The sequence below is a fragment of the Corythoichthys intestinalis genome, chromosome 7 (assembly GCF_030265065.1).
Source record: "Corythoichthys intestinalis isolate RoL2023-P3 chromosome 7, ASM3026506v1, whole genome shotgun sequence".
Taxonomy (NCBI): Eukaryota; Metazoa; Chordata; class Actinopteri; order Syngnathiformes; family Syngnathidae; genus Corythoichthys; species Corythoichthys intestinalis.
The window spans coordinates 42,307,318-42,321,053 of record NC_080401.1 but is presented as its reverse complement, the minus strand read 5'-3'; the positions used below and the strand labels follow the sequence as shown (position 1 = coordinate 42,321,053).

Below are 13,736 nucleotides of genomic sequence, written 5' to 3'. Positions count from 1 at the left end.
AGACAATAAAAACATACACTGGACAGCTATTCAAAAACACTTCAAGTGCCTGTGAAACCATACAAAAAAAATCTTAAATAGCATTATTATGTGAATTAAAATCATATTTTGAGACGATTTGACGATAAACAGCAATTTGGCAAGGTGCAGATGACGAGAAATGAGTCTTTCAATCTGCCGTTTAGCTACTCCTGTCAATATGGCTCTCTGGCGCATCTGGGTGATGACCTCGGCAAAGTAGCGATTTCAGCTGATTTAGAATTCAGCCCAGTGAGGGGGAAGATTCAGAACAAAGAAAATGCGAAAGAGAGAAGCAAAATGTCATCATAGTTTTAATCTCTTTACTCCAATATTTTTAAAGGATATTCTTTTTAAGTATTTTTCCCCAATTGCTAAATAAATTGTATGGTCATGACAAATAAGTCATTAATTATGAACACATTACACATTAATTATGAAATTAATAATAATAATTGAATATTATGAAATGTTAAAAATGCATATTCAGTACGACTGGGCTAAATTACTGCATACTGGTCAAAAGTGCTGACTTCTTAAACCTCCCTAACAGTATTTTATGCCACCGGAGTTAGTCCAGCTTTTGCTATTACGGTACACAAGAAAGCCCGCAAACAGTTTGCTGAAGACATGTCAACAAAGCACATGGATTACTGGAACCATGTTCTATGGTCTGATGAGACGGGTGGGCTTTCTTGTGTACAGTCTTCAGAAGAGGCTTCCTCCTGGGGTGACAGCCAGGCACACCAATTTGATGTAGAGTGCGGCGTATGGTCTGAGCACTAACATGCTGACCCCCCATCTCTTCATTCCCTGCAGCAATGCTGACAGCACTCCTGTAACAAGTCACATGACATTTTGGAGCGAAAATGATAAGCAGTACTCAATTGGACATTTAGGGATGTGCGTAGTTTCTCAGGGGTGTACTCACTTTTGTTGCCAGGGGTTTAGATATTCATGGCTATATTTTGAGTTATTTTGAGGGGAAAATAAAAATTAACTCTATTATATAAGCTGCACACAGACTACTTTTCATTGTGTCAAAGTGTCATTTTGTCAGTGTTGTCCCATGAAAAGATATACTTAAAATGCAAGTGACACGAAAAAGCATGTTTATTTCATAATACACGCGGTATTTTATGCTCCTGAATGATATGGACCGCTTGGATGTGTGTGGAAGTGATCGCTATATTTATTTAGTTTTTTGAATCCCGCGCCATGAAAATGAGTGACTTCCAGCTTCGGTCTTGCATTGAGGAGGAGGGCGCTGTGACGTGTACGGGTGAAGGCGTCCTCTTCACTAAACAGCCGTACTATTGTGTATGAGGACTAAGGATTCAGCTGATTTTGCGGATTAATACGTTTATTTTCCGCATCACGCTAGCCAAACAGCTGCAGAACAATCTTGCTTTATGAGGGAGAGGCGTGTGCGTCTTTTTGGAGTTTCAAAAGGTTCCCATTCATCGTGGATATTGGCCAAGCCCTACTACTGTGGGACCATTGGACCTACGAGGAAGTGAGTAAACATCTTGTTTTGTATTATGTCAAATATTAATACAGCGATTACAAAGTAAACACTACAAACTTTCTTTAAATAAAGGACTACTTACGTTTGATCATTGATAGGCATGTAAAAAGCTCTCCTCGTGCACATTAGCTGCAAGTTATCTGTACAGCAACTGCAGCCGCCCTCCTCCGGGGAACGAACTGTAAATTGCTCTCCGCCGGGCGGTTTGCCGATCTACAAAGACAATCGACAACCCAATCGTCATGTCAAATAATCCGGGCTAGTTATGTGTGATTTTCCTCTTCGAAGACTTTGAAACATCACTCGGTTCGGGTTAGCATGTCGGCTAGCTGTCACGCCTCATGGTTTGTTTACATTCTCCGAAGCCGGGGAAGGGAAATGACATATGTCCGATTTAGGTGTCATAAAATATCGTTCGGGAGGTGCGACAGTAAAGGTGAAGTTGACAGTTTTGACCATTATGGAGTAATTTTGCCACGTCGTCCTGAATAAGTGCATTTTTATTATTTCATATTTCATTTAGCACAAGACTGTTATTTGTCATCACCATGCCATTTATTTAGCAATTGGGGAAAATACTTGGATAAAAAGAATATCCTGTAAAAATATTGAAGTAAAGACACAGAAACAATGACATTTTGCAGCTCTCTTCGTCGCGTTTTCCTCGTTGTGAATAGTTCCTCCTCGACGGGCTGACTGGTCCTTCTCAAGCCATTTATTTAGCTATTGGGGAAAAATACTTGGATAAAAAGAATATCCTGTAAAAATATTGGAGTAGAGAGACTGAAACAATGACATTTTGCGGCTCTCTTTGTCGCGTTTTCCTCGTTCTGAATAATTCCCCCTCAATGGGCTGATTAGTAAAACCGATGAGCCCAGTCTACCGCTGACGTCATCCACCTGTTGGGGACGCTAAAGCCCTATAATGGTAGGCGTGGCTAACCGCCAGATTAAAAGACTAATTTCTCGTCATCTGCGCTTTGCTAAATTGTTGTATATAGTCGAATCGTCTCAAAATATGATTCTAATTCACATAATAATGCTATTTAAGACTTTTTTTTCTCATGTCATATGCTCTTTAAATATCTGCACAAATGCGAGGGGTGTACTCACTTTTGTGATACACTGTATGTCTGAATTTCGGATTAGGGCATTTTTATGGAAAACTCATCTCTCCTTACTGATTTTTCTATTCACGAAGCTACTTCCAGAATCAATTATTTTCGGAAGTGGAAGTACCACTGTACATTTTTTTTTTTTTTATGATGAATCATTATTGTATTTTTTTAATTGAAATGAATAAAACAGAAATACACTCTGGTTACTGCCCCAGGTAACACTCTGAAGTAAATGTTTTTTGTTTTTTTCCCCCCCCAGAATATTTAATTCATTGACGGCTATAGACGTCTAGTTCATTTAAAGTGGGTCACTGGTTGTGAATACATCTTTCAATGCCATTAAACAAGTTCCCTCTCCCCTTCCCGGTCAAAACGGATTGGACGTTTAGTGCCGTCAATGCCATGTTAAATGTTAAATGAGGTTAAATAAAGTTAAATGAGTGCCTGTAAGGTTTTTCTTTTATAAAAAAAAATAAATATTTTTTTTCCTGTATGAAATGGTTAACTCAATTGAAATATGACACAGTGGAATCAATCCAGTGTTTCAGCCTCCATAAACGGAAACAATCAAGAGAGTTTCTCAAAGTGGTAGTAACCCGTAATGACACGGTGGACAGCAATCTCATTTCCAAAGTTCAGAATTTGGCACAATCTCCAACAAATTAATTAACCAATTGAGGTATTTGTCCCAAAAAGTTTGGATAGTCACAATCCAATCTCGACCTACATTTTCAGTCTTTTGGAAAGTATCTATGGAAACAACTTAGTCCATGCATCCCTGCAAGGGAAGGCACTTCTCCATGCATTTCACCTCTGTACAGCAAGGTCATCCTGCTCAAGGGCATATCAGCGGCTGTCTGCCGTGCTGAGCGAGGGCTTGACCTCTCTCGCTCTCATAATTGTGCGACCTAGGTGCCGACACGAAGATCCTGAGGAACTGCGGGAAAGTGCGGGCCAAGAGAACTCGCTTGGAGAACATTCTTAACAGAGCAGTGATTGGAGTGAGTGCTTCAATATCTAATGAGATACGTTGCTAATTAATTACAGTATTACTACACAAGCCTAATGAACTGTCTGCTGAGCATCATTGGTGTCCACAGATTGTGGTGTTTTTGTTGGTGGTTGTGCTTCTTCTGGCCATCGGCTGTGGGGTGTTTACACACCGGGTCATGATCCGCACAGAGTTTCTTTCTCCTCTGGTCATCAATGGTGACCCGGTCTACGCGGGCTTTCTGGTCTACTGGAGCTACTTCATGCTGCTTGGCCCGGCCGTGCCCATCATGCTCTATGTCACGTCAGTTCTAACCTGCTGTGATGTATGCTGGTGCTGTGGATGTCATATTGTCTGAAAATGTGTTTATGTGTGGGTGTGCAGGTTTGAGATGATCCATACGTACCACAGCAAGTTTATTAATTGGGATTTGGAGATGTACTGGGATCAGACGGACTCCCCAGCACAGGCCCGAAGTACTTCCTTGTGTGAGGAGTTGGGCCAAGTAGAATACCTGCTGAGCGACAAAACTGGAACGTTAACCCAAAATCGTCTGCTCTTCAGGCAATGCTGCATTGCTGGGGAGATCTACGGTATAGATTCACATTTTTCTACAGGGACTACTGAAATTTTTGTATCATATCTCAAATAGTGACTCCCTTTAATACAAAATTACGTACATATGCATAAATGACACCTTGGAAAAGACTATTCTTTGGCATTAACTAAGTAGACGCAGTCCCCGGGTTACGACGTACTCGACTTAAGCGATTTCAACTTTACGATGCCGAAGTCTCATCAGCCATTTTTTCTCCAGTCTTATTTTTTTGCACAAACAGTACCTAATTGTACCACACAGTATCATAATTTGTAGAGATGTCCCGATCGATTGGGTCCAATCACGTCATTTTCAAAGTATCGGAATCGGCAAAAAAATATCGGCCATGCCTTTTTTTAATATATATATATTTTTTAATTAAATCGTTTTCTAATTGTATTTAACATTACAAACATAATATGTTACACTCATCCAGAGTCTTAAATTTAGGCTTAAGGTAGGATTATCAAATTTATCCCGATAACGGCGGTAATTAATTTCTTAAGAAATGTATCACGTTAAAATATTTAAAGCAGTTAATGCATGCGCTGCACGACACGCCCACACATTGTCGCGCTCAATCTGTAATGACGCGGTTTTACCTATATATAGAGATAAAAGGCAGCGTAAAATGAGTAGAGTGAATTTTGGCAGCCTTTGGAGCCTTTTTTTAATTGGCTAAAGCCATACAATCCCTCTCCCTATGATTGGAAATATCATGGGAAGCAATTTGGGGAAGCAAGGTAGCAAATGATCTTTTTCTTAACAACTTATGTTATTTCCCAACGCAGAGAAGATACATCAATTGGTAGCACTACGCACAGTCATGGTTCCACTTCCCATCATGCATTTGGGCATGGCTACAGTATTATTTACTGAAAGTTCAACAAATACACTAGATGGCAATATTTAGTCACAATATACAAAGTCACAAGTCTTTCTATCCGTGGATCCCTCACCCAGAAAGAATGTTAATAATGTAAATGCCATCTTGAGGATTTATTGTCATAATAAACAAATACAGTACTTATGTACTGTATGTTGAATGTATATATTCGTCCGAGTTTTATTCATTTTTTTTCTTAATGCATTGCCAAAATGTATATGTTCGGGAAAAATTATCGGGAATGATTGGAATTGAATCAGGAGCAAAAAAAAGCAATCGAATCGGGAAATATCGGGATCGGCAGATACTCAAACTAAAACGATCGGGATCGGATCGGGAGCAAAAAAACATGATCGGAACAACCCTAATAATTTGTACTTTACTTTATTAATATAATGACTTGTTCTGTTCTCACTAAACTTGAAGTTGTTCAGCTTGACAGACAGCTAACAAAGCAGTTGTGCTTTCAGAAGCTTTTTACTTCCTTCACTTTTGACAATTTGTAATGCTGTAACACATTTGTACCCGTCTGTTCAAACCGACACGCATTTTAACAATAAAACAACACAAAACGATTGGTGTTCAAACGTCCATCTAATCTGATCAATACATAAATTTGGTAGATTAAATCAGCCTAATTTGCTTCACAAAGGTCCATTAGCCTAAATGCTACGAATGCTAACATATTTACAATTCTCATAGCAAATCGCTCACACATAACTCGAAAAACTGTAGCTCTAAACTTAACTATGTCTGCAAGCAGGACTTAGGGGCCCTCGCAGTATGGCGCAACTCAGATTTCACGCATACTTGGATGGTATGCAGGTCAGGGTGGTGGCAGATCGTCCCCCTGTAATCATCTCATGAGAACCTAACATGCTCGAAACGCACCTCTTTTTTTGGGTTAGAAAAACATTCAAACACCTAGGTGAAAAAAACCTTTTAAAGAGAGTACTATAAAAAAGGAGGCGCTACTGAGCTTTGCAGCCATGTCCTTATTCTAAACCAAAATGAATCTTATAATTGGGCCAATTTGACCAAGTGTGCCAAATTCCATGGCTCTAAGCTCGCTGAAAAAATATACTTCCTTTGAATGGCGAATAAAGGGTCGTCACGGAAACAGACAGACATGTGGACATGGACCTTAAAATGTAGGAATACAAAAGGTCCTCAAACTAGAATGACCAACCTATAAATAACTGGACATAAATAAGTAAAATGAGTGACACTCTGTTGCCGCTAGTTGGCGCTGTAGGGTTGATGCAAATGACCCTTCAGGGTATGACTCTCAAAAAGCACGGGAAGTTTGGCGCAGATATGTTGTATATCGGCCAAGTTATGACTGTTCAAAATTTGTGGTGGGACAAAATGGCAACGGTCTTTTCACTTTTCTGTTTGGAATCCTCTGCTTCAATGAAACCTCAATATTTTTCATTAGGCACCTGAACACATGTCTGAAGGCTCCCCTGATGCAGGTTTGAGGTCAATAGATTTTGGAGGAGGATCCTGTCTTGTAAAAAAGGGCGTTTCCTGTTCCCACTAGGGACTAATGTGGAATATTTCAATGCAGTTTTGTTCAGGCTGGGATACCTCACATACATGCCAGATATGAAAAAGATTGAACCTTGTATCAGGGAGTTATCAGTCATTTACTGAATGTGGCAGGTTGCCAGAAAATGGCCGACTTTGGTATCCGGCCCAGGTCAGACCCATGAATGAAAACTCACCATTTTGATTACTTAAGCTCTTATCTGTCTCATGAACAGTCTTACCAATTTTGAGTAGGATCCAACTAACTCTCTAAGCGACAAGGTCTCAAATGTGCACCCTGTAAATTGATAAAAATTTCACATTTGATCCAAAATACCTGATTTTGTGTTTGCTTTGGAATATGGGTGCAAGAGACTTAATGGAGAAGTTTTGCACAACGTATCGACTCCCCAAATTTCATTGCTCTATGTTGAAAAAACTTAATAGGAGAGGCCTTTTTGTTACATTTTTTCGCAACGTAGCAAAATTATCTAAATTTACGCGAGACCGCATATAAGTGCAAATTTTGGTGTGTTTTCAAGCATGTTTAGGCAATTAAACAAAATGCAATACTTTTGGACTTTTTGGATACTTATTTAATTTTTAAAGGGTTAATTCCAATTTACTCGGAAATTCGGGTTGCGTCGCATGCGTTGGAATGGAACTCGTTCGTAACGAATAGCATCTATGTAGCGGTGTTACGCCTTAAGCAAAGATATTTTTAAAACAATTGGTACATCAACGCATGTACTAGTACAATGACAATGAAATAAAACACAGGATTAAGGAATTTCTTCCGTTTTAGTTAACTAACTTTCTTCTGTTGACCATATGGTTTTATCTTTATCGTATTTTTAACTCCAACAGGTGACGCATCAGTCAGGGCCGAGGACACAGAGGTATCGCATGATCAACTCTTCTTTGGATCCTCATTTTTAATCTATGAACGGTATGATGTCATTTATGTCATTTCTTTTGCATGCATGCTGTAGCTGATGGACCTCTCCTGGAATCCGTACTCCCGTGGTGGTCTGTTCATGTTTGCTCCCACCTTGGTAGAACGTGTCCGAGCACAACAGTGTCCGACTGTCATCCAATTCTTCACAGCACTGACGGTGTGTCACACTGTCATGGCCCAGTGGAAAGAAGGTGGGAGGAAGGAATATCGAGTGTTACCTTGACATCCCATTGACCTGCCCAATGAATTTTCCGAGATTCCGGCCGTTGCTTCTTTTGTCCTGAGCTGGGTGCAAATACAGGTAGTCCCAGGGTTACGCTGTACCCGACTTACGCGATTTCGACTTTACGACGCCAGAGTCTCGTCCACCATTTTTTCTCGAGTCATTTTTTTTGTCAAATAAACCGTACCTTATTGTACCTCACAAGATCTTGTTTTTTACTTTACTTTATGAATATGAAGTGTTCTTTCCTCACTAAATGTGATGTTGTTCAGCTTTTCAGACAACAAACAAGGCAATTTTTGCTTTTTAAAGCTTTTTACCTCGTTCACTTTTGACAATTTGTAAAGTTGTAACACACATATGTACACTTACGTTCAAAACAACACACACATTAACTAGGGCTGTCAAACGATTAAAATTTGTAATGAAGTTAATCACAGCTTAAAAATTAATTAATCGTAATTAATCGCAATTCAAACCATCCATGAAATATGCCATATTTTTCCGTAAATTATTGTTGGAATGGAAAGATAAGACACAAGACAGATATATACATTCAACATACTGTACATAAGTACTGTATTTGTTTATTATAACAATAAATCAACAAGATGGCATTAACATTATTAGCATTCTGTTATAGTGACGAGATTTGTCGTTCACTTGAGCAAACGAATCCATTCCGGTTCGTTCAGTAAAAAGATTCGTTCAAACAAATCGTTCAACGAATCGTTCGCCCCCCTCATCTCCCTCCCCGCCCAAACGAATCGTTCGGTTACTGAACGGGAAGTGACGTTGCCGAACGAATCACCAAAGACCGCTTCGCAGTATAACTGAACGGGAAGTGACATTGCTTGGTCCCTCCCTCTCTTCCACATTGACCACTCGTCGTAGTTTCAGAAATGAGTGACAGGCGGTATCATTCTGCTTTCACAGACAGCCTCGTCTCCCTCCTGCTGCTGCAAAAGCGAGGGAGAACTTCCGCGTCGTCTGTCCTAGTTCTATGGGCTCAAAGTCATGGCTCGTGCTTGCATTTCGATTTAGGACACGGTTAAACATTTTCCTTTTGTGAGGGGAGTAGGGGGCGGGGGCGCACGGACTTTCTTTAGCAGGTTCTTGATCACACATACATATACAGCATGTTTGCTGTCACGAAAATAAAAATACATCGAAAGTTTAATTTCTGAATATGGAACGACCAACACATCATATTTACATCTCGCTCTGTTGTATTTTTGTTTTTTAGTATTAAGATGATCGTGTTGAATTTTTGCACTGGTATTAATAAATAAAATAATCCGGTCAGCTCCCCTGTCGTCCCCGCATCTCAGATCGTCAAATGCTGACGAGAAATAATTGTTTGCTCTTTACGATGTCGCCTTTCTACTCTCATTAGTCTGTTAAGAAAAATGTAGACATATTGCGACATCTCCCGTGTCTGCGTGCGTTGTTTTGGGCGCTTGAGTAGCACATGATGGACGGATTGACATAATTTGTCAAACCAACCAACACCCGACACGCTGACACGAAAAAAAAAAATAAAACACTCGGGGAAAAATTGACATGTATATACAGTTTCATTGCAAATCAGTATTATGGTGATCATACTAAATATTTTTTTCTGTGCACATATGAGGTAAATATCGCTGCCATGAAGCCTCCATATAGTGACAGTTCTCTGCCCGCTTCACTGCCGTCACGCGACCGCAGCTCAGCTTTTGCTTGCCTCGTAGCTACCCGTGTTTTAAATTACTGTAAATTTGATAGTATGTCGTCATAGGCAGTCACGAGTTTGTTGAGAAAAGTACTACTCTAAACAATGCTCGCTAGATTTGTGTGGTGTTTTTGTCTGTTTGAGCAGCATTTGATAGGCTCCACGTTAACAAATATGTGACAAAGTCATTTCCTTTCATTTTCTGATTCATTCACCGCATAGTCATTACTGGAAAATCAAGTTAGCAGCAAGCTAGGTCAGGAACCGGAGGACCGAGTCACTGAACGGGAAGTGACAAAACTCAGTCTTGCCCCCCTGCCTGCACGCTGGCTGCTTATTGGCCACACGTGGACGTGAGTGACAAACGCCCTGATTCTGTTTCCGGTCCCTCCCCTGCCCGCGATGAGGCTGGCGTCTGATTGGTCGTGTGCGATGTCAGAAGACGCTGCCGCTTGCTCAACGCCCTCCCACGCAGCGAACAAGCACCACCTTCATAGAACGAATCAGTGCAGATGATGATTAGTTCGGTCTCGTTCACCAAAACAATTCGTTCAAAAAGAACGAATCGTTCGCGACCGATACAACACTATTCTGTTAAAGCGATCCATGGATAGAAACACTTGTAGTTCTTAAAAGATAAATGTTCGAGACTTGTAGTTCTTAAAAGATAAATGTTCGTATAAGTTATAGAAATTTTATATTAAAACCCCTCTTAATGTTGTCGTTTTAACAAAATTTGTAAAAATTTTTAATCACAAAATAAACTAGTAGCTCGCCATTGTTGATGTCAATAATTACACAATTCTCATGGTGCTGAACCCATAAAATCAGTCGCATCCAAGCGCCAGCCAAGGGCGACAAAACTCCAAAAAACACAAGTAACAAGTGCATATGACCCTGAGCTGTCATTTTAATCTGTTTGAGCGGGGCTTATGCGTTAATTGTGTCAAATATTTTAACGTGAATAATTTAAAAAATTAATTACCGCCCGTTAACGCGATAATTTTGACAGCTCTAGTATTAACAATAAAACTCTTGACACAAAACAATTGCTGTTCAAACATCCATCTACTCTGATTAATATGTAAATTTTGTACATTAGATTTGCCCAATTTGCTTAGCAAAAGTCTGCTATCTTAAACGCTACGAATGCTAACGTATTTACAATTCTCATAGCAAATCGCTCACACATAACTCCACAATCTGTAGCTCTAAAATTAATTACAAATACATACAAACATATATTAGGTTAAAGTTCTTACAGTCTTATGTGGGTCAAACCAGAGTGCAGCTGCCCTTTATCAATGTCAGATAAGTGTGTAATCTCCCTGTCAGTCCAGCCAGACTGAACACTGCCACAAGAGGCAGATGCAGGACTATCCTCCATCATTAAACAAAATACATTACTTTTGGACTTTTGATTAGTTATTTTGCGATACAAAGGGTTCATTCTGTTTTACACGGAAATTCAAATTACGTTGCCAGCATAGAAACTGAACTCGTTCGTGACCCGAGGACTACCTGTACCTGATACAAGTTTGTACAAAAGAGGCCAAGTGCTGGTTTCGATCATTTTGAGCGGACATTTATATTTTGACTTACTTTAAAAGACAAAAGGATTACCTCTTACAGATTTAACAAAGCGCCTGTAATGAAAGTAGACATGTGCCGATTACAGGTTTCAAGTATACAGTACATACATACATACAGTGGTATGAAAACTTCAAGGTTTCAAAACCGCAAAAAAATTCCGTCATACCGTCCCTAAGGTATTAGCTATTTTTTATGTCCCAAAAATGCATGGAGAAATCCCGAGCTTGCAGCTATAAGGCTCAACCCTCCCCCAACGGTTGTTGCTCAGTGTCAGTGAGTTAGCTGTGCTACGTAATGGCTGGAGGAGTTGAAACTCCTGAATTTTTTCCCCCTTTCGAAGAAAAACGAAATTGCTGGTATGGGAATATTTCAGTTACAGAAAAGTTACAGGCGGCCACGGCTTAGATGAGGAGGGCTAACCGACAGGTAAAACCTGTTTGCGAAGGGTGGCTGCCGAGCAGGCAATACCTCCAATATGATTTCGCATTTATACATGATTAAAGGTTAGTAAACACTGTCATGAACCTTTCCCACCAGCTACGAGAGTTAACTTCAGCGTGTTAAGTGTGTCTAGCGGTGGTAAAATGTAGTGTTTTTTTTCTATCTGGCAACAGTCTGTGTTGGGAAAAAGTGTGTGTATAATGTAAACTTATACAAGTCATACACACATGCTTTTTATGGAAAATATTTTTCTGATAGTAATAATGTTGAGCTGTGGCTGTGGGTTTAGACTCACCTAAAAAAGTCTTCTTCAACCTTTTCTGTATCACAGCACGTTTTTACATTGGAAAAAAATATCGCATACCACAAACCAAAAATGTTCCAAATTAGTTTCTGTACAGTATGTTTAATTATTAAATAATTTCTCAATATTTATACTTACTCAGTGTGAAACTTGAGCCTGTATGGATAAACACAAAGTCAATATCCTGGCAGGAATGTTCGTCAACAGCTCTTAGTAGAGATGTCGATCAATCGGGTCCGATCACGTCATTTTCAAAGTATGGGAATCGGCAAAAAAATATCGGCCATGCCTTTTTTTAATATATATATTTTTTAATTAAATCGTTTTCTAATTGTATTTAACGTTACAGACATTATATGTTACACTTATCCAGAGTCTTTAGTTTAGGCTTAAGGTAGGGTTATCAAATTTATCCCAATAACGGGGGCGGTAATTAATTTTTTTTTTAAATGTATCACGTTAAAATATTTAACGCAATTAATGCATGCGCTGCACGACCCACTCACGCACTGTCGCGCTTCATCTGTAATGGCGCCTTTTTACCTATATAGAGAGCTAAAAGGCACTGTAAAATAAGAAGAGTGAATTTTGGCAGCCTTTGGAGCCTTATTTAAATTGACTAAAGCCTTACAATCCCTCTCCCTACAATTAGAAATATCATGGGAAACAATGTGGGGAAGCAAGGTAGCAATTGATCTTTTTCTTAACACCTTATGTTATATCCCATCGCAGAGAAGATATATGAATTGGTAGCACGACGCACAGTCATGGTTCCACTTGTCATGGTTCCACTTCCCATTATGCTTTTGGCCATGGCCTTCAGTATCATTTACTGAAAGCTCAACAACACTAGATGGCAATATTTAGTCACAATATACAATGTCGCAAGTCTTTCTATCCGTGGATCCCTGTCACAGACAGAATGTTAATAATGTAAATGCCAACTTGAGGATTTATTGTCATAATAAACAAATACAGTACTTATGTACTGTATGTTGAATGTATATATTTGTCCGAGTTTTATTCCTTTTTTCTTAATGCATTGCCAAAATGTATATGATCGGGAGAAATTATCGGGAATGATTGGAATTGAATCGGTAGCAAAAAAAAGCAATTGGATCGGGAAATATCGGGATCGGCAGATACTCAAACTAAAACGATCGGGATCAGATCGGGAGCAAAAAAACACGATCGGAACAACCCTAGCTTTTAGTCTCTGTTGTTTTTTTGTTTTTTTTTTTAATAGCAGTTAGGCTTGAGAAGCTCAGAATTGTCTGACAGGGGGACTTTAGAAATGTCTTTAATCGCATCACGGGCAAGCATCTCATTGACAATGGCTTTGCAGGCAGGTAGTATTGTCTCTTTTTGGGTTTAGCAACAAGGTAACTGGCTTTGAGGGCTTTCTCATTTACCTTTGTAGTTGCCTGGCACAGCCAGACTCTTCTCCCTGTATTTTTCAAACACTGTGAGAAATAGTCTGGGACCCAGCCCGTTAACGGCCTCTCGAGCAAGGTACAAAATTAACCGTCCAATCAGATTCGTTTATTTGCGTGACGTGTTCTTAACGAGTAATGTCACTCTTGCGCGCCGAAAGTCGTCTCTACAACAACACAGATGGCATACGGGAGAGCCGAGAATATGTTCCAATCCGCGGTAAAACCAGTTTTAAATGACCAAAAACACATCGAAACAAGTCATTGACAACAGTCAACATGGCTCGCGCTAGCTATGTTCAACAAACTTCTCCATTCTCCGCTCAAGCTAATTACTTGTCGCTTTAACAACGTCACGTCTGCCCATCGCTGATTGGTCCACCCCGCTGTCTGTTTGCTGT

The 13,736-nt window shown here is 39.7% G+C and overlaps 1 protein-coding gene across 1 annotated transcript in view; it reads left to right on the top strand.

Moving 5' to 3' along the window:
* The window catches only part of atp8b3 (ATPase phospholipid transporting 8B3), a 67,198-nt gene that overhangs the window by 31,557 nt on the left and 21,905 nt on the right, over nt 1–13,736 (top strand). The window contains exons 10-14 of the mRNA XM_057841184.1: nt 3,577–3,665; nt 3,765–3,958; nt 4,040–4,248; nt 7,537–7,568; nt 7,662–7,818. Of these exons, the coding sequence (XP_057697167.1) occupies nt 3,577–3,665; nt 3,765–3,958; nt 4,040–4,248; nt 7,537–7,568; nt 7,662–7,818 (681 nt within the window). The remainder of the gene's footprint in view (nt 1–3,576; nt 3,666–3,764; nt 3,959–4,039; nt 4,249–7,536; nt 7,569–7,661; nt 7,819–13,736) is intronic.